This window comes from Paracoccidioides lutzii (genome assembly GCF_000150705.2).
Source record: "Paracoccidioides lutzii Pb01 unplaced genomic scaffold supercont2.11, whole genome shotgun sequence".
NCBI classification, from domain to species: domain Eukaryota; kingdom Fungi; phylum Ascomycota; class Eurotiomycetes; order Onygenales; family Ajellomycetaceae; genus Paracoccidioides; species Paracoccidioides lutzii.
Window position 1 is genome coordinate 177,077 of NW_015440957.1, and position 24,838 is coordinate 201,914.

The following is a 24,838-nucleotide window of genomic DNA, read 5'->3' on the forward strand; positions in this document are numbered from 1 at the left end:
ATAATTTTTTTTTTGATTTTAGAAAAGGGCATAATTTTCATAGTTTCTGATATTAACAATCTTGTTTGCTTCTTGACCCTTTTCTTCCTGTTGCTGAAGAAGACCCCCTGAATCATCTATGTGATGCATCTTCTTCCCTTTGTCATCCCTGCTTCTATATACCACTACCCCGCGCCACTAATGCTCTCCTTTGGTAATTTGATTATCTTCAGTTTCCCTCTCACCTCTTGTCTTTCTTGTTTTTATTTTTTATTAGATGTCCTCTTTGCTCGGATTCATTTGTCTAATGATATACCCCAGTAGAAGAAGCTGTTAGAATTTTGTGTGCGTGTGTTTGGTCTATGATGTGGTATATATGAACTGATATGTGATAATGGTACTTTTTCTTCCTCTCTCTATTTTTTTAATTCAAAAAAAAAAAAAAAAAAAAAAAAAAAAAAAGAGGATTCTTTTTCTGTCTCTCTTGGCTAGTACGGGGTGGTGCGAGCTTGTTGACGTGAGCCACGGGCGGGGGATAGAAGTCGTTGTCTACTGAGGAAAACCAATTCATTTTCTGTTCTCTCTTTTGTGCATCCTCGTAATGGTCTTGCGCTTGGTATCCCGGCGTCAGAGATAGGAAGGTAGGCGTGGACAGGTGGTCCTCCGACTGCAGAAGAGCCGTTCCCCTGCGAAAGGCTCAATACCTAGATATCCCTGAATATACAACATACGTCTCGGAGTTGTAATCCACGCAGCCAGCTAGTTATATATAGTCCACATCGAATAATCTGCTAAATCCGAACAGCCTACAAATCAGACTCCAATAATCCCATCATATACTGGTTCCCGCGATACCAATCGTGCAACGACGATGACGCTGCCTGAACGCTGCCATCATCATTATCGCCTCCGCCATTACCCACTACAATGCCCAAATCATTACTACTACCCATGCTCATCATCCCGCCGGCTGGAACCCCAAAGCCCAACTCCCACAGGTAACTGTCAACTTCACCAGCTCCCCACTGCTGCTCCATCTGCTGCTGATCACCTACCATACCATGACCACTTCCCCCCACCTCACCGACAACAGCGCCGATACCAACACCGGAATTAGCGACAGCATTAGCACCAGCACCAGCCCCGCCTCTTTGCGCCCACTCCCTCATTCTAACATCCACATACAACAGCGCAACCTGATAGAACACAGCACACAGCTTAAAAAGCCTCTCCGCCGCCTCAGAGATATGTCTCGCGCTCTCCAGTGAGGCAGAAATTTCCTCCAGCAATTTTAGATCGGCTAAGTCGGCCGTGGCTATCGTGTGCGTAAATATGACTAGGTAGGGAGTGAAGGGGCAGTGCAGGAGGGACCAGATTATATACCCCTTCCACAGGAACTCGCTGTCGTTGCGGAAGTCGATGATGAATTGCTGGTGGAGGCGCAGTGCGTTGCGGGCGGCGTTGACGCAGGCTGGGTCGAGGCCTGTGGCGGCGAAGCGGGGAGTGTTTTGGCTCTGGTTGGCGGGTCCTCGGGTGGTGCTTGTTGTTGTTGTTGTTGTTCGTGGTGCTAGTACTTGTTGTGAGGGGGGTTTTGCGCGGTATATGATTGTGAGTAGGTAGTAGTAGCTAAGATCGAACATGGCGGCAGCGTATTTGAAGAAAGAGGCGTGGTGGGCTGGTATGGCTGGGTCGGACTGCACCTGAATAGTTTAGAGATGGTGGGCTTTAAAAGGAGATAGCTGGGGGGGTTAGGGATGTGATATCTAAATGGAACGTACGGAAATATGCGTTCCTCTCCACCGTTCACATCATAGCTAAACTGCAAGCCCTCTCCGTCCGCATTGCGCTACTTTCTGACAACGCTAGTACTGAATACAGCTTCTCATAGATCTGCGCGGCAATCGTCGAATACGTTACCCATCCTTCAAACATCTGGTACCATGACCGCAATTTCGGGTCCGACGGCGGGCCTGGGTATGCAAGAGAGATATCGTAGTCCTGAAGGGTAGAGCTGCGGCCCAGCAATAGTGTCAGGTCCTTATCTAGCACATAGATGAACCAGAAGAGGGCTCTTTTCCGATACTGCTCCTCTTCGCTTGCCCCTGCGCCCGAGACGGAGTGGTGGTAGCCTAGACTCTGGCACATGCGCGCTGCGGCGCTGACGAAGGTCCAACATAGAGAGGGTTTGGAAGCCTCGGTGGCGTGGAAGGCACCTAAAGCTAGGGCTTGGATGTTCTCATAAGAGGGCTCGAGGAAGAGGTCAAAGGTGCTGAGGGCCGTTTCGAAGTTTGTGCGGCAGGTTACGGTGTATTGGGTGATGGCTGAGGAGGAGAATGATGCTAATGGTGGCGGCGGCTGGAGGTGCTGAGGGTGTTGAGGGCCAGAGGGGGACTGGGAGTTAGAGTTTGGATGGAAATTCTGTATTTCGTCGAACATATAGCCTAGAATGCAGTTTACGATGGCGAAGTTGGCAGTGGAGGTTTCATCTGTGCAAAAATAGAGATCTTTGCAGAGTTGGGTGATGGTGGACAAGTTGAGGAAAGGGAGGTTCAACAGGAAGAAAGGGTGGGATTCTACTCTCGATTAGTGGATCTGAACTTCGTCTGTACGCTTAAAAGGTGTCGAGGTGATGGCGAAGTAGCCGTAAGAAAGCAAACATACCTTTTGCCTTCCTCAGCAGAGCGAGCACCGCCTCCACTGGCGGCATCTCCAGTTTCGAAAGATCGACCTTCGTGGGTTGGAGTTTCTGCCCTGCAAATCGCAACGTATGAATGGAATTCGAAAGCTTTGTTCTCTCAACAATATCCTTCAGGGCTGAGAGCGCCTCCATCATCTGCGGGTTATGCTCTGCCAATGGAGATTTAACCACAGCATTTTCAAACAACTCACTGGCGTGTGCAGAATGGGCGCTCATCGAGGGCTCCCCTTCGAATTCAGCATCCGGGTTTTTCCTCGTTGTCGACTCTGCCCCTCGCTCTGCTGCGGGTTCCGCGGTGGGTGCATTTGCAGTTGCATGAAATGGCGGCAGATTTCTTTGTTCCAACGCTCCTTGATGAAATGCATTCGAGCTGGGCGAGGGGGGTAACGATCCATGGGTCTGTGAAGGAGGTTTATAATTTTTGTTGTCGACGGTGAGGGACCGTAAAAGTTGCTCAATACCCGCAAGACGCTGGTCAATAATTTCGATCTTTTTCTCACTGCCGAAAAAATGCTTTTAGCCGTACTGATCATGCTTTTTTCTCTCTTTCTCTCTCTCTCTCTCTCTTTTCTTTTGGTCCCGAAAGAAGAAAAAAAAAGTAAAAAACATCAATGATAAATAAATGGCATACTATTGATGAGAAATTAAAACCCTCTGCCGCTTTTCTCTAACGCGTGGGGAGGTTTGACAAGTAGACTTTGCGACTCGGCAATTGGAGCAGGGTGAGGCTCGATCACATTTGATCTAGGATGGGTAAATGAGAGAATGACTTTAAACTGGAAGGGGGAATTGAAGTATAAGATCGCCTAACCTTTCGAATGCGACAGTTGTCACACTATTTCTTCAGACATCAGCAGCGATTCAGGTTTGTAAATTTGACATCAGAGTAACGCACGATGGCATTGGGGCTGAAAAGAGGGGTGGGAATATGTCTCTTCATATATCCGCAGGACATACTGCTCGGGATGCGGACTCTTGCCCCTGTGGCACCTCACCCCCATCAATGTCCATCTGGACCCGAAAGAAGCGGCGGGTAGCAATAGCAATTTGGGTATGGATCTTGAAGAGCCAATGGAATTCCACTAAGGGCCAGAATCCACCAACCACGTCAGGATGGAGGTTGTATCTGGTGTAGCTCCTGGGAAATTTGCCTTCGCGCCCGGTTGGTTCTTCGACAGGAGCTTTGCAGTAGTTACTTTATCACCGCTAGTTACGCTTCAGATTCTCTGGTCATTGACCATGAAGTTCTGCCACCCAGCAGTCATCCCGCAAAACCCAGAACCTTTCCTGACACCCAGGGGGGGTTGTGAAATCCGTCGTCCCGAACAACCCGGTGAGATTGCTGAGGGTACAGCAGATGTTCCCCCGTCCCGCCGCCCGGCACGTGATTCCTTATGAAAAAAGAAGCAGACGGCTTTCCCCAGCAAGACTTGGATCAAAACCATCCCGAACACCGCTGCCTCGTGTGGTCGGGGTCCGCGCGGGCCGATTTCCTTGGCCGCAGGGGAACTAGCGGCTTGCCGAAGTCTCAATCGGCATAGTGTGGCTTGGCTGGCCAACGGGTTGTTTCGGCAGTGATTCGCCCGAGGCTGAACCGCTAGAGGCCCGAAGTCACATGGAGTCGTTCCTCAAGGGCGCAATTCTCCCAGCCAACGGAAGAAAATACCAGGAAGAAAACGAGCGAGAAACGCGACTGTTTGACCCTGTTGAAACTTCGCGCGTTAAATACGAGAAACTGTCCCATTGGCATGGTTCCGGATAACCCTAGAACCATCTGGACTGGGAGAATGAGAACGGGCTCGCTATCCTCGGACCCCGCAGTGCCATAGAAGCGGGCTTCGGGGGAATTTAGACCGGCTGGTGCCTAGGGCTTTCAAGATCAATATTTCCATATTCTTGGCCTTATATAAGTATTGCGAGTTTGGAATCCAGGTTTCGAATTCGAGACTATTACGTGCTGCAGCATAGTCGCTGATCCCCCGGTGACTCTCAAGAATGTCGTCGTTTGAAGAAAAGCCGTCGTCAGTTCCCAGCGCCGATGGCGAGCGCAAGGAAGAGAAACCGGAGGAGGGTGGCATGGGACAACTCTTTGTGAGTCCTCTATCGTTGTTTCTGATGGACTAACTGTCATGAATTCTAATGTAACATAGAGGGTGTTTACCTATGCCGATTCAACTTCCTGGGCTCTCTATCTCGTCTCTTTCGTCTCAGCGGTCGGGGCAGGGGCTGCTATGCCTCTGATGACTTTGGTATTTGGTGGGTTTGTAACAGATACAACAAATTTTGCCACGGGACTGCTGTCACCAGAGAAATTTCGTTCTGAATTGAACAAATTTGCGTGAGTTCGAACCCTGGGTTTCCAAATAGTTTGGGGAAATTCGAACTAATTATGCGAAGTCTTTGGTTCATATATCTATTTGTCGCTAAATTCGGACTTACATACATCTTTACGGTAACGATTGACGACATGCCAAAAGCTATCTCTGACCTTATGCTGACTCCCAAAAGGTGGCTAGCACAATTGCTGGCATCAGAACTACCAAGGCTCTCCGCGTCGATTTTCTTGAAAGGACTCTCCGTCAGGATATCAACTTTTTCGATTCCTCGAACCAGGGGGCAACTGCAATGCATGTAACTACAAACGGAAATCTCGTCAACCAAGCCATTGCCGAAAAACTTGCCCTGACAGTCCAGGCTATGTCAACCTTCTTTGCTGGTTTCATTGTGTCCTTCGTTGTGCAGTGGAAGCTAACCCTAATTGGAATCTGCATTGTACCGGTGATAGTGGTGGCTCTGACTGTCTGCCTTGTGATCGATGCAAAGCAGGAAACAAATGTTCTGGGTTTCTATGCCAAAGCTAGTGCGTTGGCAGAAGAAGCCTTTTCAAGCATTCGAACTGTTCAGGCGTTTTGGGCGCAGCCGCGTTTGTCGAAATTATACAACGATTTCTTGCAGCTCGCACATCTTGAAGGGAACAAGAAATCTCCTAATTACGGCGCCATGTTTTCAACAGAGTACTTTTGTATCTACTCTGCTTACGGCCTGGTCTTCTGGCAGGGGATCCGATTTTTGTCAAATGGGGAAATCCGTAATTCGGGGGACATCGTCACGTACAGGCCCCCCCCCCCCACTATTCATTCCCTTGATTTGTTTTATATATACTAACTGTTAACTTACACCTAGTGTGTTATTTGCCATAATAATCTCTGCAACTGGTCTGACCCAGATGGCACCCCATGTCATAGCTTTCAGCAAGGGTGCTTCAGCAGCCTCGGAGCTGTTTAGAACCATAGATCGAAATTCCAAAATTGACCCCTTAGCAGAAGGATGGCCTCCGGCCAAACGAGCTGAACGGAGATATCGAACTCAAGGATGTTCATTTCTCCTACCCCTCAAGGCCTGCTTATCCCGTTTTGTGTGGTTTAGATCTCCGAATCCCTGCTGGAAAAACTACCGCACTGGTTGGTCCTAGTGGGTGTGGAAAAAGTACTATAATCGGCCTTCTCGAACGTTGGTATAACCCGTCGAGTGGCACGTTGACCCTCGACAGCTGCAGTGTTGATCAACTCAATGTTCGCTGGCTCCGAACGCAGATTCGGCTTGTTCAACAAGTATCTGACCCCTTGATCTTCAACCACAATGAACTCGAGCTAACATCCCCTAGGAACCCGTTTTATTCAGTGGCACAGTGTTCGAAAATGTTTGCCACGGTCTAGTCGGAACAGATATAGCGGACCTGTCAGAATCGGAGAAAATGAAATATGTAATCGAAGCTTGCAAGCTCTCAAATGCCCATGAATTCATTGAGGGGCTCCCGAAGGTATGAAGAGCTGTTACAAAAATTTATCCAAACCTTGACTAAAACAGCTGCTAGGGATACCACACGGAAATCGGGGAGCGGGCAAGTATGCTATCTGGAGGACAGAAACAGCGCATCGCCATTGCTAGAAGCGTCATTTCCAATCCAAAGGTTCTTCTTTTAGACGAAGCGACTAGCGCTCTGGATCCGCGCGCGGAAAGGGCTGTTCAGGAGGCCATTGACCGAGTTTCTGAAAATCGAACCACCATCGTGATAGCTCATAAGCTTGCCACAATTAAAGATGCTGACAACATTGCCGTCATGTCCTCCGGCAAGGTCGTTGAACAAGGCACCCATAAGGAATTGATTGCCGCCGGTGGCGCATATGCACGACTGGTCGGTGCTCAGGATCTAGGTAGCAAAGCAGACGATGAACTGGAGAGTACTATTGAGGGACATGAACCTACAGAAGCAGGACAGGGTATCTCATTAATGCGAACAACGACAACGAAATCTTCAATTCAACCTGCACTGACAAACGGTGTTGGGTCGGGAAATTCTTCTATTGAGAATAAGTACAGCCTGTTGCATTGTTTATACATATTCTTGAAAGAGCAAGAAAGGAGTTGGGATTCAATATATTTTTGTTGTCATATCTTGTTTTATGGGCGGTAAGTGCTATCACGACATCGTGCCTTTTTTTTTTTTTTTTTTTTTTTTTTGAAACTTTTATTGAACTATGAAACGATAGGGCTGGTGTACCCTGCGCAAGCGGTTATTTTCTCTCGCTTAATAACGGTGTTCACCCTGGAGGGGCAATCTATGGTAGACAGAGGCAACTTTTTCGCTCTTATGTTTTTTATGGTCGCAATTGGGATTTTGATTGCGTATTTCACCCTTGGATGGTTTTCAAATCGTATCGCCCAGGTTAGTTTACCATGAAGGTATAACATTCGCTTACTCCATGGCCGTTACTAATGCATATTGATAGGTATGCACGCATCGATATCGTTTGGAAATATTTAACACCCTCCTCCGGCAGGACATGGAGTTCTTTGACAAGTCTGAGAATGCTGTTGGTGCTTTGGCATCAAATCTGTCAACCAAACCGACCCAACTACAGGATCTTTTAGGATTTAACCTACCCCTTATGATAATTGTGCTTGTTAATTTGGTCTCAAGTTGTATCCTCGCCCTCATAGTTGGATGGAAGTTGGCGCTGGTCACAATATTCGGCGGCTTGCCACCGTTGTTGATCTGCGGGTATCTGCGCATTCGACTCGAAGTCAAATTTGAATCCCTAACGGGGGATCGGTTTTCGAAAACCGCGGCCCTAGCGAGTGAAGCGGTGTCGGCCATACGAACTGTGTCGTCATTAGCCCTAGAGACCCAAATTTTGTCCAGGTACCAAGGTAGTATGAACGGAATTGTTAAACATTCTATAAGGAATGTGGTATGGACAATGTTTTGGTATAGTCTGGCACAATCTATCGACTTCCTTGTGATGTGTCTCGGATTCTGGTAAGCGTTATTGAATGCATCTACATCGTTCGTTGGCACGAAGACTGATGGTGTTCTTTAAAGGTATGGCGGTCGTCTTGTATCTTTCAGAGTGTATTCTTTGAACCAATTTTTCATGGTTTTTGTGGGGGTTATTTTCAGTGGTCAAGCCGCCGCTCAGTTTTTCTCATATACAACTAGTAAGTTATCTTAAACCCTTTTTTCGTTTTCGACAGGGACAGTCAAGCTAAATCCAGTAAGGTATAACGAACGCACGCATTGCGGGAAACTACATACTTTGGCTTCGGAGTCTTAAGCCTCAAATTCAAGCCCATGAGGATACATCTGACACAGATATAGATAAGAAACCACACGGCAAAGGTCTTGTTGAATTAGAAAACGTTGAGTTTTGTTACCCCCAACGCCCCGATGCTCGCGTCCTTTGTGGCATAAATGTTACTGTTAGTTTTTACTCCCCCTTGGACCCTTACCCCTCTTGAGAACTGAACCACGGGCTAAATGAAGAATATCTAGATCCAACCAAACTCCTTTGCTGCATTTGTGGGAGCATCCGGCTGTGGCAAATCCACCATCATCGCGCTTCTAGAGCGCTTCTATGACCCCAGTTCCGGCTGTATTAAATTCGACCAGCAGGACATCGCTCAGCTGTGTCCCCGCGAATATCGCCGGGGTGTTGCACTGGTCCAACAGGAACCAACTTTGTATCAGGGTAGCATCCGCGATAATATTGCCATGGGCCTCGAAACAGAGGCAACACAGGAGCAGATTGAAGAGGCATCTCGCCAATCAAATGCGTTCACGTTTATCTCCTCCCTTCCTGACGGTTTCAACACCCTCTGTGGCTCCCGCGGCACGCAGTTGTCTGGCGGCCAGAGGCAGCGCATCGCAATTGCTCGAGCTCTGATCCGTTCTCCCAAATTGCTTCTGCTTGATGAAGCAACCTCTGCCCTCGATACGGAGTCTGAGAAAGTGGTACAGGAGGCGTTGGAAAAGGCTTCGTCTGGTAGGACGATGGTGGCCGTCGCACATCGTCTCTCGACGATTAAAGATGCCTCTGTAATCTTTGTGTTTGGAAAAGGAAGGGTTTTGGAATCTGGTACGCATGCACAGCTGCTCGCAAAGAAAGGAATCTACTATGAAATGTGCTTGGCACAGTCGTTGGATCAAAAGATTCCTGATAAAGAAGGATAATACTCAGCCAGGTGTTGGTGGCTTCTTTGAGCGGTATTCCTCTTTTTACTCTTGCCATTTTCCCTCACAATCTTCTCATTACAATTGTTTTATGATGCTGAAAAGATGTGCTTCAATTTCTCATCTGCTGTGTTAATAGGTGATCATTTTGCATCTAGTTCTTGTTCTTGTGGATCTTTTATCTAGTTCATAAATAGAGACATGTACATTGTCAAATTAGACCTAATTCAGAGATTGTGAAGGAGAAGTGAGTGACATGCCTGCACCGTAAATAATCATAGATTCACTCCACACCCTCATGTGTGCTCGGAACATAAAATTAGGTCTAATGCATCTGAGCACTTAAAGAATTCACATAAATGAGAGACAAGTTCAGAACCACTAGAGTCAATCACCAGAGGTTGTCATTGCATAAAATCATTAAGAAACACAAATTTGGACATTATATCAATTCCTGATAGCCAAAGCACAGTCTTGACCATGAGAACGATAAAAGAAAATGACTGGCTGATTCAGGGGGATGGAATTTGGAGCCCAATTCCCTGACTAGACAAACACAATTGATTGCCGCATTTGACACATTTAAGAAATTACTAGGCATTGTGTGTCCGTTTGAAGCAAATTTGGAAGAAGCGTGAAGAGGTAGGGCAATTAGTCACCATTTGAAGCCCAAGAGGTCTGAAAAGGAATTCTGTCGAACCAGTCTGTTTGTATATGCTGCCAAATGGGAGCGTGAACCGTGTTTATAATTTCGGAGAAGATGATGTTGTTAGTTACATAATTTAGCCACCGTGTGCGTCTCTATCTCGTACTCCTGTGCTTCGACAGCCTTGTTAGCCATCCAAGAAAGGTAAGCCCAAGTCGCCGTAGATAGAAATAGAAGTTATTTAAATAGATGTGTATAAACGGATCCATATAATGACGAATCTCAAAACTGTTAATGGGAAGTCCAACTGATAAAATTGAGACCCCAAGACTCTCGAAAAAGCCGAAATACATTGCTGCTTTGTAAAAGGAGTAAGCGAGACGTCCAGTGATATCACATGGATCAAACAACGTTCGGCCAAGTAGGAAAATATTATTAAATTTGTAATGTAACATCCAAAGATGCGTGTATATATTCCGATCCCGAGAGAGTAAAGCGTTTTGAAAAGCGTGAAACACCCACGGGTAAAGTCAGATGAGAAAAAAAACATGGATATCAGGTCATTCGTTAATCGTGTACCCCACCGGTCATCTTTTGTTGATTCTCCACAGAACTCCTCCCGTGAATTGCAAAATGTCACGGAACCTGGAAATTGAACCAAATAATGAACTGTACATGTGATACCATTGGACGCCACACGGCAAATAGATGAGGTATAGATGGCAGAATCGGGTGTAAGAAGGACAGCCTGCTGGCGAATTGGGCGGGTTTGAAGAATGCAGTCGTTGTTCATTGGTCGTTTAATTCATGGAAATTCGAAAGTTGGCGGTTTAATATCGCCAGCGGTTGTTAAAGGCTCCAGAGTATAGCTCGAGCTTTCGTAGCTAGGAGCCATAGAAAAGGTGGGAAGGCCGGTGTATAGAGGCCCTAGAATGTGCTTTCGCATCTCATCCTCATCCCATAGTAAACCAGGGCAATTTTTGCGAGAGAATATTTCTGCTTCACCAACCTGATCGCTCCCGATTCCACATTCCTGTTGGGTAGTTAAAAACCCAAGTAGAGTGTCGCGAAGATTATCCCATAATGTGCCACGTTGTTTCCATTCTAATCGCTTAGCTACCCGCACCATTCGCGATACGAACCAGCTTCTTTCACCTTTGTCAGATGGCCTATTAGCCATAAATCCCCCGTTCCCCATAAAGACCCATAATAATGACGAGATACTAGGGTTCGAATACGGGTTAATCTCTTTAAGCTCTAGATTAACCCATTCGAGGTAGTGGTCAAAGTTTTGAGAGTTAAGATATGAGTCGTACAAAGCGGTGTTAAGGTAGAATAAGCAAGCCATACAGGTATACTCATCTATAAAGCGAACGTCGCGTATCCCATGGTCGTAATCGGGAAGAGTGGTGAGAATAGAAAACAGGGTTGTTGAAGCGTCAAAAAGATTGCGTTTTTGACTTCGAAAGGCTTGACCTTCATGGTTGAGATCTAGAGGAACGGGAAGCGGGGTGGAAATAAGGGAATGCTGTAACGCATTAAGGGAGCGGAAAAAGGCAAGGAAATCCTCGCATGCTTGCAGTATGCCAGCAATTTCTTGCGGATCTGTGCCCAAAACATGATGGTGTGGTGTCAGAGGTATATGAAGTTTAGGAGACAAGTATGGGAGAGTCGAAGGCACTGTGTCAGGTATATCTCCCGTCCAGGGCAAACTGGCTGCCACAATAGCCCTTGGGGCACAACTCAGATCAACCCTGTGAGGACTGTTCAGCAATCAGCCGGAAAAAGATTTGTTATAAATCGGTCACGAACCAATATAAAACATTTTCTAGAAACGGGCTGGTGGCCCGCATACCGCTCATACCTCCCCGTCGTCGCAGCAGTTGTTCAATCCCTTGAATATGCATCCGTTCAACGTCCCGGTCCTTTGACCATTTCTGTAGGAGATCAGTGTTGAACAATAAGTGGCAGAAACTCTACAGGAAAGTGATGCTTACCTCGATCACTGCCATTGTCGCCGCGGCATAGATTGTACCATCGTGCTTCCCGCCTGCATCACTTTGCAATCTTTCGTTTAACATCCTCAAGGCTCGCATTTTGTGGGTAAGTGATTGGACCGATTCGTTACGGCCTTCCACGCCAGCTAGGTGTTTTGATGAAATAGCGAGCATCGCCTGAAAAGGGGTTGGATCATGCAAAGTCAAGTGGCGAAATATATCTTTTATTGGGTTTTTTTGGTGTGCATCGCCCATTTTATACATCATCATGGGATATGTAGTGACAACTTAACGAAAAGTGAGAAAACAGCCTGGTATTTGAAATTAAAGAAATACACATGTAGGAGACATTTGTAGTGTCCAAGCCACTCCAAATGTAGAGCGAGTTGGTGTATGAAAGTGAGGAGTTTGCAAACATGTAATAAAGCCAACTTACAATGGTGTATCAAATTTTGATCAGGACGATTCAACTTCAACGGATAGCTGTTGAAAGGATCAAAACATCCCGCACCTGGCATTGCCTTGGGATCTGAGGAGTAAATATCCTGTAGAAGAGCCGAGATGATCTCATCTCCCTGATTGGTTAGATTCTCATCATCTCTCATTATTGGGATGTCTGGCTCGGCAGGACCAACACTACCCCGACTAGAATCGCTGGAACTGCTCCTAAGATCCGTTGCATTTTCATCGTCGTCTAGTTCTTCAATTCTGGAAGAGGATGGAGACAGATTAGTTCCAGTCGCCGGGCTGCCACTTCTGCCCCAGCCCCTAACCTGAGCACGAGATGATTCAAGTCGTGCTATACCTTCCAGACGTCGCTGGCGCATATACTGGCGCATAGCATGGCGCCGTACCTGTCTTCGGGACTCTGTATCTGTGACCAAGACGAATTCAAAAGATTTGGAGCCCTCCTGAGGTTTACTGGGCACTGATCTAGAAGCAGAATTTGAGGCCCTAGGCTGAGAAGCAGTAGAAGCACCGGGGGTTGGAAGGCCAAGGGATCTGGAGTTGCTCCTGGTGCCGTCTAAAGGGGAGGCGTCACAGAGCTTCCCCTTGCCAGTCCCCGTGGCGGCAGCTTTCCCCATAATGCCATCTTCAAGGGCCCCACGCTGACGGTCAGCTAAAGGTATTAATCGAATCAGGCAAAGAATGACAACTACGCTGTATTCTGCGGGAACGAGAATGGAGGGATGACCAGGCTGAGGGCCAGATTATCATGCAGGAGACGGGGGGAACTGATAGCTGCAGGGACAACGACTCACCACTAGGACGGGTCTGCGGACAAAGGATGGGATGACGTCCAGGGTTGCAGCATAGGGATGTGAGGATAAGGGTTCCAAAGGTTGTTGTTGCTTCGGCCAGTCTAAAGCCCAAGATCGATTTCCAACCTTGGGGGAAGCGGGTCACGTGGCGGAGGCAGTCCGAACGCTGGAGTGGGGACCTCGGGAGTCCCCCGGTTCCAAGTTTGCTGTGTGGAGATGGGATCACTTATGATTGATATATATTTATCCGATGGGCAGAGACAGAAAGGGGATGAAAATAAATGATAATAGTAGTATGTAATTACTGGAAGCCTATTTTAATGCTTTTGGGTCTAATTATTGCTGTTTTGTATTCACAGGCAAGAAGAGTGACCAGGCGTTTATGTTAAGCTCCGCTCTAAAGCCACCTATGCGTGTAGATATTTTGCGTACAGAGGCAGAATCTCATCCCACCACCTGTCAAGATTGGTCAAAGGTTAGATCCCCTTTCTCTGCAGAAGCTCTCCAAAGAATACACTGAGATCGTGGATGTGTGTACGTGGTATCCTCTTCACAGAATTCAAACCTTCACCTCCCTCCCCCCCACCCACCCAACCCCCAACCAAAGAAAACCCAAAACCAAACACCCCGCATATCCACTGTATGACTATTCGAAAATGGAGTTTGATCCGGCTGTAGTGTGGTTGTTCTTTCCTTCTCACAGAAGAAACCTCGGCGTAGACCATAATAGCCCTACCATCTCAAGATCGGTAACCAGGTAGCGAACCCAAGCAATTCCGCTGGGATGGTAAACACGTTCTAGCATACATGGCGTGCTCTAATCACCAGCATAGGGAACAAAGTCGGCGGAGACACGGCTTCAGCTGCCGTTTTCTCGAAGTCGATCAAGCGCTGCCATGACACCATCATCCAACCGTTTCTCTTCCTGACTTGATCGACGTGGGTTCGACTCTACTCTTCTCTCTTCTGAGAGAAGTACTTCAACTTGCGTATCATTCACACTATCGCTTCTATTTTCGTGTAAGCGACTGCTTGGCATTGCGGACTGTGACCCTGTTACGTCACGCCTATATTCCTCACTATGAGCAGCGAGAAATGCACTTTCTTCCTCCGTAAAGCCGTTGTCTGGGATCTGAGCTCTTCTATTTTTACCCCCGGATGGTTCTGCTCTCCGTTTCGTAGTTTTTCGTATACGAAACTCGCCTGTTACAGCATCGTGCCACTGTTTAACTTTCTTCTCTCCCCACCCGGGAACAGCACTAATTTGCTCTGGTTGAGCATTGATCGCGGCCTCTAAGCTACCAAATGTCGATATCAAACTAGCGGCGTCCGATTTGTTGATGATTCTGGGAGTCGTAATAAACTCAACCAGGCTCTCATTATAAGACTGAGATTGTTGAGTCCGTATTGCAGTCGGCTGCGCATGCTCGCAAGACTTGAATAGCTCCAGGTAGTGCCCTGCTTCAACAGCGGACCAGCACAGGATGAGTGTCAGATTATTGACCAGTGACGTCTTCGACAATTCCTTAAGGCTGTCTTCATGATTCGGGATATCAACCATGGTGAGAAGAATTCGTAAATTATATCTCCCCCCAAGACCCTTGATTCGAGAATAAATGTACTCGGGGTGTAGACGGTAGTACTTAAGGGAGAGGAAGAGCATACAGGTTGAGTTCCCAACCACATAGTCCGCGGGAATATCAGCATATTCCCAAGGGACGTGTTTAACATGGTTGAGGATGGGGTTTCCTCTTTGTCTTGCAGATACTAGAATGGCAGCAGGCCCTGATCTGCTTGGAAGTGCTTGGGGCTTGGGCTGCTGGACCCCTGTAATACGATCTGCCACTGGCGCGGGAGCACGCGCTGGGCTTCTATCTGGTTGATTTGGCCTATTTAACGCAACCAAATCCGGTTCATCTCCAAATTCGTCATCCATTTTGTTTGATAGCTTGACCAAAGCAACCAAGTAAATGTGAAGCAGTTATAATACGACGAAACGGCGGGGGTGCTAGGATATTGAAACTTCCGGAAATTCGGTGCCTGCTTGCACCTCTTGTCTTCCTGTTTTTCGTTGCTAATTTGGTAAAATAGAGACTGTGTCGGCCCGGTTTTAATGGATCGATATATTAATTCTCTGGATTTGGTCACTGAAAAGTGGTTGTTTTGATTGGAAAGATAAGTTGCTTACTTGGCGCTAAGTAACCCAAAAACTAACGACAAGCGCGCGGTTAAAATATCAAAATCCACCCTTAATTTTTTCAATGAAGTTTATTTTGCTCCAACTTCGGATTTTCAACAGAAGCAGCCCTGATTCTCAGTATGACAGATACACGAGATAGAAGACGTTTATCAGACAGTGGAAGTTTTCAAGAAGATGGAAAAGTTCCGGCAACAAACCAACAAACCGAGGCGCTTCCAGATGGTGATGCTGCGTTGTCCCCAATAAAAGCCAAAAACCGGCGAACACTGTTCGTGCGCTCCCTCCCTTTATCGGCCACAACAGAGAGCTTAACCGATTACTTCTCGCAATCATATCCTTTAAAACATGCTACCGTCGTTCTTGACCCTCAAACAAAGCAATCGAAAGGCTACGGATTCGTCACTTTCGCAGACTGTGAAGATGTTGCTCGGGCTCTAGAAGAATTTAACGGCTCCGCTTTTGACGGCAAGAAACTAAAGATCGAGGTTGCGGAACCCCGTCATCGAAAGGTTGATGAAAAGGGAGGGAAAAGCGTTTCTACCTCTAAGCCAAAACGGGAGAGGGAGAATAAACGAGCACTGGTCCAACCTCCAAAACTCATCATTCGAAATCTGCCATGGAGCATAGCTGAACCGGAGCAATTGGAGGCCCTTTTTCGAAGTTTTGGGAAAGTTAAACATGCAGTAATTCCAAAGAAAGGCAATAAACATTCTGGATTTGGATTCGTGGTTTTGAGGGGTAGAAAAAACGCGGAGAAGGCACTAGAGGCCGTTAATGGGAAGGAGGTTGACGGGCGAACTCTGGCAGTTGATTGGGCTGCGGAGAAGAATATATGGGATGAGTTGCAGAATCATACGGATGGTGTTAAGGACGATGGAACTGAGAAAGAGGATAATAATAGTGGAGAAGATGACGAGGAGACTAAGAACAAGGACGACGATGTCGCCATGGGTGAAGTTGATGATGAGGACGAAGAGGAGGACGATGACGACGATGAAGATGACGATGAAGAAGTGCATGCAGAAGTTGAGGATGACCGGAACGCTTCAACAATTTTTATCCGCAACTTACCCTTTACTGCTACAGATGAAAGTCTCTACGAGCATTTTGTTCAATTTGGACCTTTAAGGTATGCCAGGGTCGTATTCGATCCAGAGACAGACAGACCTAGGGGAACTGCTTTTGTGTGCTTTTGGGACAAAGAAAATGCGAACTCTTGTCTTCGCGATGCGCCGAAACGGACAGATTTACCCCGAGCGGAAGATGCTAAGGCAAAAACATCTGCTATAAAGTACTCCGTTCTCGAAGATGAGAAGAAGGATCCATCAGGGAAATACACAATGGACGGTCGCGTACTACAGTTATCTCCCGCAGTGAGCAAATCTCAAGCAGTTAAACTAGAAGCTGAAGGAAGCTCTCGCAGGGAGACTCGAGACAAAGACAAACGACGATTATTCCTTTTGTCTGAAGGAACCATCCCATCGAATTGTGCTCTCTACAAACAGCTCACCTCTTCGGAAATTGCAATGAGAGAAGCTTCCGCTAAGCAACGACAGAAGCTCATCAAGAGCAATCCGGTGTTGCACCTGAGTCTTACACGTCTATCAGTCCGTAACTTACCTCGAAACATCGACTCCAAGGCTCTCAAGGCGCTCGCGAGAGAGGCTGTTGTCGGTTTTGCGAAAGACGTAAAGAGTGGTCTGCGTGAACCATTGTCGAGAGAGGAACTGCACCGGAGTAACGAGGATATGAAAGAAGCAGAAAAACTGCGAAAGTCAAAAGGTAAAGGAATCATCAGACAAGCCAAGGTCGTTTTCGAGGGGAAAGAGGGCAGTAAGATTAACGAAAAGAGTGGAGCGGGTCGGAGTCGTGGATATGGATTTATTGAATACTACTCTCACCGCTCGGCATTGATGGGACTTCGATGGCTGAATGGCCATGCTGTTGCAGGCCCAGACGGGAAAAAGAAACGACTCATTGTCGAGTTTGCCATTGAGAACGCACAGGTTGTCAAGAGGAGACATGAGAAGGAGGAGAAGTCACGGAATCATGATGAGGAAGGACAGAAGCAGCAAAAACGGGCCTCGAGGAACGAAGTTTCATACCAGCGAGATTCCTCGAGATTCAATTCTAATACTCTGAAAGGCATAAAGCGAAAGAGGGTTGAGAGTGACGGACAAGGAAACGAAAACATGACAAGGGCATCCAAGCCTAATGATTCCAAACCCGAGAAGGATAATCAAATAGCCAAAAGAAACAGGATCATTGCAAAAAATAGAATGTTGAGGAGGAATAGGAAGAATTGAACGATGGCCATCATCGCTGATGGGGCTGTCGGTTGTCATTGGCTATAGCCCTCATTCCCACATATACTTTATATATCTCCTGGTGTTTGAAAAAAAGGAGAACAGAGCAATATAAACTACTTTCCCTGAGTTGTACACAAATCGACCCAATATCCTCTAACTAATTTTACAAGTTTTCCTCGCTCTTTCAGTTAACATCTTTGATGCTCGAAACATAACGAGGACGTTTAAAAAAAAAAAAAAAAAAAAAAAACAGGCGACAACAGCGGTATAATAAACCAGAAGCCATCCCGTGTGAATGGGGAACAAGGGGGAACGTGGGTATCAGATATGACGTGGTACGTTCCAGTCTGATCCTATTTATTCCTTCCCACAACCGCAGTCGAATCAAGATCCAGCCGATTAAGATCATATAAATTAACAGTGGAAGTCATTTCATCGTTAATAACCCCTCGAACCATTTTCCAGCCCGTCCTGTTTTTCTTCCCCCATTTCTGCCTCTTGAACGACCTTCAGGTATTTGTAGCCCCCTCGACTCTCCCCACGATATTGTACCGCTTGCTGAAGAACGCAAACCACTCCTCTAATACTCCTTTCTCTTTATCAGGCAAATCGTACCAGTCTGGCCTGCAGTCTTCCGGTTTCAACGAGGAAGATGCTAAAGCTCTCGAAGCGTCCTTACCGGCGAATACTGCATTGGGCCGCCAAAAGGAGATTAATTATATAGAGTCCAAGGTCGGGAAGATTGTCTTATATATATACAAGCATCCTCTAGAAACCATATGTAAAAGAGCAGATTACAAAGACATACCATGGTAATTCCTACCGGGTCCGTAAGCCGGGTTTCCTGAGACATTGAATACGACACCCTTAATGGCGACGAGGGTGGGACGGTTTGGATCAGTTCCTAATTGAGAAGATAGATATTAATAGATCCGCACATAACCAATATCATTGAAATACAAACATATATATAGATAGATTTATAATGATAACAGAAGGAATGGAAGCACAGAAGGCTAAAGTTCGGGTGGAAAACAGCCGAGCCTTGCTGAAAGGTGTTTTGTGTAGGTAGTGAATGTACTGGGAAAACCGCAGAGCTGAGACAAGTTGACTCACCATCTGATTTGGCCAGCTCTTCCAGTGAAATTAGATCATCCTTTGGCGGATCAAGGCTGGTCGCCTCCTTGGACATAAACCCTTTGCTCGCCATTGCAGTTTCAAAAAGTTTTATATGCTCAGGTAGCCGTTTTCCTGCCTCCGAGCCCGGTTGTTTAATTACTGCTTGGTTTGGGAGTGGGGGTGGGGGTTGGAGTGGGGGTGGGTTTTTTGTCTTACAGGGAGATCAAGAAATGGTATCTAAAGCTCTGTGCAATGTAAGAATATTTTTGCAAGATATTGCAGATGGATTGTCTTTCGGGTTGTATAGGATGAGTTCCTGATGCTTTGACAATCCTACTCCAGTTATTCACTTCAGTTTCCCCGGAGATTCCATTGCTGGCGGGGAAATTCATCACGTGCTTGAAGTAAGCAAAACCGCCGAGGTAGTTAAACTAATGCCCCCCCGCATCAGCCAACTGTCGCACTGTGGGCAGGTAGAGTTTGTGAAGATGTCCATGCCAGAAAGGGGGGAACATCTATCTATGTATTCTGAATATATACAGTCTACATGGAGGCAAATGGGTTCTCACACTGGTTAGTTAAAAGCCTTGTGGATTTGGAAAAGGAACTGCGTCCCGGATCTTAGCTTCTGTACTTTGAAATAGGGTTGACAAGGAGCTATTAGTGTGGTGTTTGACTCTTGTCTCGGAACCGCCACAATAAACGCAGAGAGTATACAAATTGTCAGAAGGTTAATTTCATATCTAGATACGTAATGTATATATGCATAACATCCCTGCTGCTGGTTACTTGGATGGCTCGATGCCCAAAGTAAACACCGCCCCACATGTTTTGAAGTTCGGGAACCACCTAACTGCTTTTCACGAACAAAATAATTGCCTGCATGAATTAAGATACTATGAAAAGAGTTGAATCTGAGGGAAGAGTTTGGGGTCTTAACTATTCAAATTCCGTTGAACCACGTCCAGAAACCGGATAACTAACGGCAAGGTGCCGAAACCGAGTTCTTTTTTTTTTTTTTTTCCCGCTCAAAGTCTTTCTTTTAGTTAATGCTATGACGTGCGAATATTTAAGTGATGCCTATGAAGCCAAGAATAGATTCTACCTTTCCCGCTCGCAGAACAAGCCTTGTAATCCCTCATTGCCGCTATTTCTTGCATGGGATGAAGTATTGATGTTGCGGAAAGCTTCCTATCTGATTTGTTTAATCATCGGTGTGACAGATGGATCACAGGCTCAGAGACACATTGTATATCCGGAAATGTTCGGCAATCGCTGACGCGATATCTAGCATTCAGCACGACACAGGAAACAACAGAAGAACAAAGCTTGGAAAATATCAGCGCTTATGCCGATTTAGATCTTACTGGGATGGACAGCGAATGGGCTAAAAGCTTGGATGTAAAGTATAATAAACAACCCTACCCGGAATGCCTCTTTCGTCCATTAGGGTTAGTAATTATATGCAATTGGGAGGGGAAACACGGCGGCTGAGCAATGAACCGGGTTGTTGAATGACTGCTTCCTGGCCAGCCTCTAGATAGCACAAAAATTTCCTTTTTGTTGTTCATGGGTGCCGACCAGCGGCTGCCTTTTATCTCGGGCTTGTTCCAATGGCGTACCTATCTAAATAGCTATTCTGCCAATCGTGGCACCTCTTCAAGTGGATATGGCAGAGCAGATATGGAGCGGCCGTGGCACAACTCCGAAAAGACAGGGCTGTTGGCCAATTGGATGGAGAGAACAACAGTTGATCACCCACTTCACGAGCTGTTATTGGACTGAGAACAATTAAACGACGGGCAGTTACAACAGCTGCCACCTGAAGACGATCAATCGACCACAATCGGCCCGGTACCTCCTACGTTGCTCATTGTGTGGAGGGGGAAAGGAAGAAACGACACACCCTTCAATACTTGGAACAAATCATGGAAAGCGCTTTCGTGGAGGTTTTTGGTAGTAGTGATCGTTTCTGATGTGACGGGATGTTGATGTTGGCGGCCTTTGACCGTAAGCCGTCCCCGGGTCCCTTGAGACGAGACGGCAAGGTTGGTTTAGGCCTTTTAACGGGAGCTTCTACTTCTCCAGGATGGCGCAAACGACCACACCGTGTTTGGGTTTGGCTAAGCCCAAAGCTAGCTACCTAGGGCCGGGCTAAAGTATACCTGCTGCCAGCCACCCGCGTTGCCACCCCGAGACTCTTGAACTGAGAAGTTGCTGTGTCTCGGGAGCAACAGTTAGCTGCTGACGACTCAAGATAAACTCGCAAGCAATGACTAATGGGCACGGCTATGAGACATCCCAGACATGCAAAGTCCTTTTTCCTGCCTGGAGAAAAATATATCTTGAGCATCTGGGAGAGGATCTGCGGGACTGCCAGGAAGTCTACGGGCAACTGAGGTTTTGGATGGTAAACATATCCTTACCTGGGAGCGCCTCCTAACCAGTTAGTTACCCTTGCTTGTTCGCCGTTCGCCGTTCGCTGTTCGCCGCTTCCAATCCGTTGGGAAGGATCCTCGAATCTGAGCTTAGCCTTGTCCAGTCGTCGATCAACCCCCCGCTGGTCCGCTCCACCGGCAATGCCCTTGCTCTAGCTAGTATTCTCTCTCTCTCTCTCTCTCTCTCTCTTCTATTATTATTATTATTATTATTATTATTATTATTATTATTTAAATCTCGCTTCCCTATCTCTCCCCTTCTTCTCTCCCCTTCTTACTCCCCGTTCTTCCACTTCCACTGATTTCCGTCGCGCCAATAGAGTGCTCTCATTTCATGCGACAGGATTCGAAGAGAGATGGCCTGAAAGGAGATATCCAACTTTTAAAGATCTACATTCCCCAACCCCACCCCTAGACTTTTTACATATCTCCCGGTCTTATCTTACCACCTCCAGGAGGACGAATTGATCGAGCCCCCGCCGCAGTTCAGAATGGGTCCGCCTGAGGACGCAGTCACGACCTCAATCGAAACCCAAATCCCCGCGCAACCTGTGCCCAAACGATCAGATCCTGAAAAGTTCCCGTCCGGAGAAATTCGCAAACGTCCATACACCGATTTCCTTGAACCGGTTTCCCCTAGGAAAAATGATGACTCTTCTATCCGTGAGGGGTCCATAAAATTCTGGGTGGATCAAACACATCGCAAGCTGAAGCCGCGACACATCCAGCTGATTGGGATTGGAGGAACAATTGGAACCGCGTTGTACGTGCAGATTGGACGAGGGTTGATGGCTGGCGGCCCTGCAAGTTTGTTCCTTGCATTTACTCTGTGGTAAGTCTGACAGACTTTCTCGCCGCCCATGACTGATAAATGTCCCTTTGTAAATGTTGTATCGCAATTCTTCCTATTCTCCCCCGCCCCGTCAAAGTGTAACTGAGAAGAAAACAAGGGAGGGGCAAAAGGGGAGGAGATGGAATAGAAAGTCAAGTCGAAATCAGATTATCCAGGTAAGGGTGGAAATAAAGGATGAAGCGACTCAACATGTACGGCGAAGCTTGGAGAGAAACCAGCATTACCAAGGTAGAAGAGTTTGTCCCTGTCTCTCTGGAGCGAGATTCGAACAATTCGATATTATATATATAGTCATGCTTTTCTTCTCTGCTTCTCCAGCAGCATGGCCTGCAGCGAAAGTTCTCACCTTGTGTTTTACTTCCACTTTTCGATATTTTCGATATCGGTTGCAAATATGAATCTCATATCCCATTTCTCCAAATAGGTCTTCGTTCATACTAGCTGTTACGATATGTAAGTTCTTCCGGATCTCCTGAAGTTTTTCAGCCCTCATACAGCACCTCCGATCAGGGGAGAGAATGACAATTTTTGCCTGGGGAATATGCTGTTCCTTGAATCTGCCCAATGCGCCATTTCCCCCCATATACTATCCCTGAGGATATACTCCAGTGCGACACTTCAAAAAACCTGTCGGGGCCCAAATGATTGCCATCCTCTCCCATCCCGGATTTGCAGCTGATAACTCTGATTCATGTTCTCTTTACCCTCTCTGCTCTCGCGTTTGATTAGGAGTATTCTAGATTGAGGGAAATCATTTTGACTTAATTGCTTGGAAAAAAAAAAAAAAAAAAAAAAAATTAGGCATGGCAGAAATGGTCACATATCTTCCTATATCTTCCCCATTTATTCGATTTGCTGGCCGTTATGTTGATGAAGCTTTCGGCGTGGCCACTGGATACAACTTTTTCGTCTTCGAAGCTGCAATGGTTCCTTTCGAGATCGTGGCTTGTAATGTCATCATCCACTACTGGAGTGATGTCGTCCCTGCGGCTGGAATTATTGCTATTGTACTGGTGTTATACGGGTAAGTACTCCAATGCCTTATCGGAGAAACTACGGTTAAAATACTGTATAATAACATTTCGTTCGGGTCGGAAATGTAGAACCATCAATTTGTTTGCCGTCCAATGGTACGGCGAATCCGAATTCTGGTTAGCACTGGGTAAAGCGCTTCTCATCATCGGTCTCATCATTTTCACCTTCATCACCATGCTTGGTGGAAATCCACTTGGAGATCGATATGGATTTCGATACTGGCGCCAACCTGGCGCCTTCGCTGAAACATATAAGAAGGGAGACCTAGGCCGGTTTTTAGGATTCCTGCAATGTATGATCCAGGTAATAAACCCCCTTTTGCTTCTAATCCTCTGAATCCCCTCATCTCCAAAACACCCATAACTCACGACCCTCTAGGCCTCCTTCACAATAGCCGGTCCAGATTACGTCTCAATGGCTGCCGGAGAAACTGAAAATCCCCGCCATGTCCTCCCCCGCGCCTTCAACGCCGTGTTCTACAGATTAACCGCCTTCTTCGTCTTGGGCAGTTTAGCCGTAGGCATCGTCGTCCCCTTCAATGATCCGAAAATGAAAGCTGCTTTCCAACAAGGATTGCCAGGAGCTGCAGCATCACCCTACGTCGTTGCCATGGATCGATTAGAGATCAAAGTCCTCCCGCACATCGTCAACGCAATGATACTGGGAGCGGCGTTTAGCGCAGGCAATTCGTACGTCTACTGCGCTAGCCGCAGCTTGTTCGGACTTGCGCTTGAGGGGAAAGCACCACGAATCTTTACCAAATGCAACAAACATGGTGTGCCGATATATTGCGTCGGGCTCGTCTTGCTGATTTCCCTATTGTCGTTCCTGCAAGTGTCCAACAACGCCGCTATCGTGCTGAACTGGTTCGTCTCACTCGTTACTGCGTCACAGTTGCTCAACTTTTTCTCAATCGCCTTTACGTACACCAGGTTCATGAAGGCGCTTCACGCGCAGGGTGTGTCGCGCGACTCCCTCCCATACAAGGGCTACTGGCAGCCGTATCTTGCATATTATGCCTGTGCGGGAACATTGATTATGGCGTTTGTGGGAGGGTACACCGTGTTTTTGCCGGGGAACTGGAGTATGCCGACTTTTCTTTTCTCGTACACGATGATCGGCGTGTGCCCGGTGTTGTTCTTGGGGTGGAAGTTGATCAAGAAGTCTAAATGGTTGAAACCGCATGAGGTGGATTTATTCACGGATGTCGCAGAGATCGATGAGTATACGAGGAAATTCGTTCCTACACCACCAAAGTGAGTTCTCTCTCTCTCTCTCCTTTTTTTTTCCCCCTCGAAAACAAAGAAAAGCGGGAGAATACAATCAGGGGTGACGTTGTATGGTTCATCCCAAATTTCAAACACAGCTTTGCGGTTTAAGGATAGGTTCAAGGTAGATTTTTAGGTTACCGTGCATGAGCTGATGATCGCTTCCCTGAAACAGAAATTCTGTTGATAAATACTTTAACAAGTTTTTCGAGTAACCGGCTCTTATCGCCACCTGTATCGATACAATCCAACATGCAATGCCCTTGTTACGGTTCTTTTTGTCTTCTCTCTTAAGATATTGACGCAGACTAGGGGCCTTCGCAGTTTCCAGCAGACTCCATGTCGTATGCATATAGAATAATATCTAAACGCAGGCCACCCAACCCTTTTATTTCCATCGAGTTCTTCTATTATCTTCATCATTCAGAACACGGTTGGATTTGTAGTGCTTTATTAATTTATGCGAAGGCCAATGCTTTAGCCTTCTTATTATTGATGTCTATGTACACGAGCGAACATTATT

General features: G+C 46.7%; 8 protein-coding genes across 8 annotated transcripts; 3 read left to right on the top strand and 5 right to left on the bottom strand.

The window, feature by feature from the left end:
- Positions 1-785: 785 nt before the first annotated feature.
- PAAG_11862 (hypothetical protein) lies at positions 786-1,619 on the bottom strand (the record flags this gene model as incomplete). Its single annotated transcript, XM_015847435.1, has 1 exon — positions 786-1,619. The coding sequence occupies one exon, from the start codon at positions 1,617-1,619 to the stop codon at positions 786-788; it is 834 nt and encodes a 277-aa protein (XP_015702923.1).
- A 163-nt stretch (positions 1,620-1,782) lies between these two features.
- PAAG_11863 (hypothetical protein) lies at positions 1,783-3,688 on the bottom strand (the record flags this gene model as incomplete). Its single annotated transcript, XM_015847436.1, has 4 exons — positions 1,783-2,552; positions 2,641-3,176; positions 3,329-3,453; positions 3,635-3,688. 4 exons carry the CDS (start codon positions 3,686-3,688, stop codon positions 1,783-1,785), a joined length of 1,485 nt encoding a protein of 494 aa, XP_015702924.1.
- Positions 3,689-4,672: 984 nt separating this feature from the next.
- PAAG_04387 (ATP-binding cassette sub-family B member 5) lies at positions 4,673-9,188 on the top strand (the record flags this gene model as incomplete). Its single annotated transcript, XM_015845261.1, has 13 exons — positions 4,673-4,768; positions 4,828-5,015; positions 5,075-5,129; positions 5,186-5,787; positions 5,861-6,051; positions 6,104-6,288; positions 6,342-6,497; positions 6,552-7,068; positions 7,228-7,403; positions 7,468-7,997; positions 8,061-8,176; positions 8,238-8,437; positions 8,511-9,188. The coding sequence occupies 13 exons, from the start codon at positions 4,673-4,675 to the stop codon at positions 9,186-9,188; spliced, it is 3,690 nt and encodes a 1,229-aa protein (XP_015699487.1).
- A 1,451-nt stretch (positions 9,189-10,639) lies between these two features.
- On the bottom strand, positions 10,640-12,916 carry PAAG_04388 (hypothetical protein; the record flags this gene model as incomplete). Its single annotated transcript, XM_015845262.1, has 4 exons — positions 10,640-11,588; positions 11,647-11,771; positions 11,832-12,118; positions 12,268-12,916. 4 exons carry the CDS (start codon positions 12,914-12,916, stop codon positions 10,640-10,642), a joined length of 2,010 nt encoding a protein of 669 aa, XP_015699488.1.
- Positions 12,917-13,952: 1,036 nt separating this feature from the next.
- Positions 13,953-15,029, bottom strand: PAAG_04389 (mating-type switching protein swi10; the record flags this gene model as incomplete). The annotated part of the gene is made up of 1 exon (XM_002793433.1): positions 13,953-15,029. One exon carries the CDS (start codon positions 15,027-15,029, stop codon positions 13,953-13,955), a length of 1,077 nt encoding a protein of 358 aa, XP_002793479.1.
- Positions 15,030-15,412: 383 nt separating this feature from the next.
- PAAG_04390 (nucleolar protein) lies at positions 15,413-17,599 on the top strand (the record flags this gene model as incomplete). Its single annotated transcript, XM_015845263.1, has 1 exon — positions 15,413-17,599. The coding sequence occupies one exon, from the start codon at positions 15,413-15,415 to the stop codon at positions 17,597-17,599; it is 2,187 nt and encodes a 728-aa protein (XP_015699489.1).
- Positions 17,600-18,111: 512 nt separating this feature from the next.
- Positions 18,112-18,812, bottom strand: PAAG_04391 (progesterone binding protein; the record flags this gene model as incomplete). Its single annotated transcript, XM_002793435.1, has 3 exons — positions 18,112-18,290; positions 18,411-18,506; positions 18,719-18,812. The coding sequence occupies 3 exons, from the start codon at positions 18,810-18,812 to the stop codon at positions 18,112-18,114; spliced, it is 369 nt and encodes a 122-aa protein (XP_002793481.1).
- Positions 18,813-21,650: 2,838 nt separating this feature from the next.
- PAAG_11864 (hypothetical protein) lies at positions 21,651-24,307 on the top strand (the record flags this gene model as incomplete). The annotated part of the gene is made up of 5 exons (XM_015847437.1): positions 21,651-21,991; positions 22,437-22,465; positions 22,814-23,036; positions 23,116-23,350; positions 23,426-24,307. The coding sequence occupies 5 exons, from the start codon at positions 21,651-21,653 to the stop codon at positions 24,305-24,307; spliced, it is 1,710 nt and encodes a 569-aa protein (XP_015702925.1).
- Between the last annotated feature and the right edge of the window lie 531 nt (positions 24,308-24,838).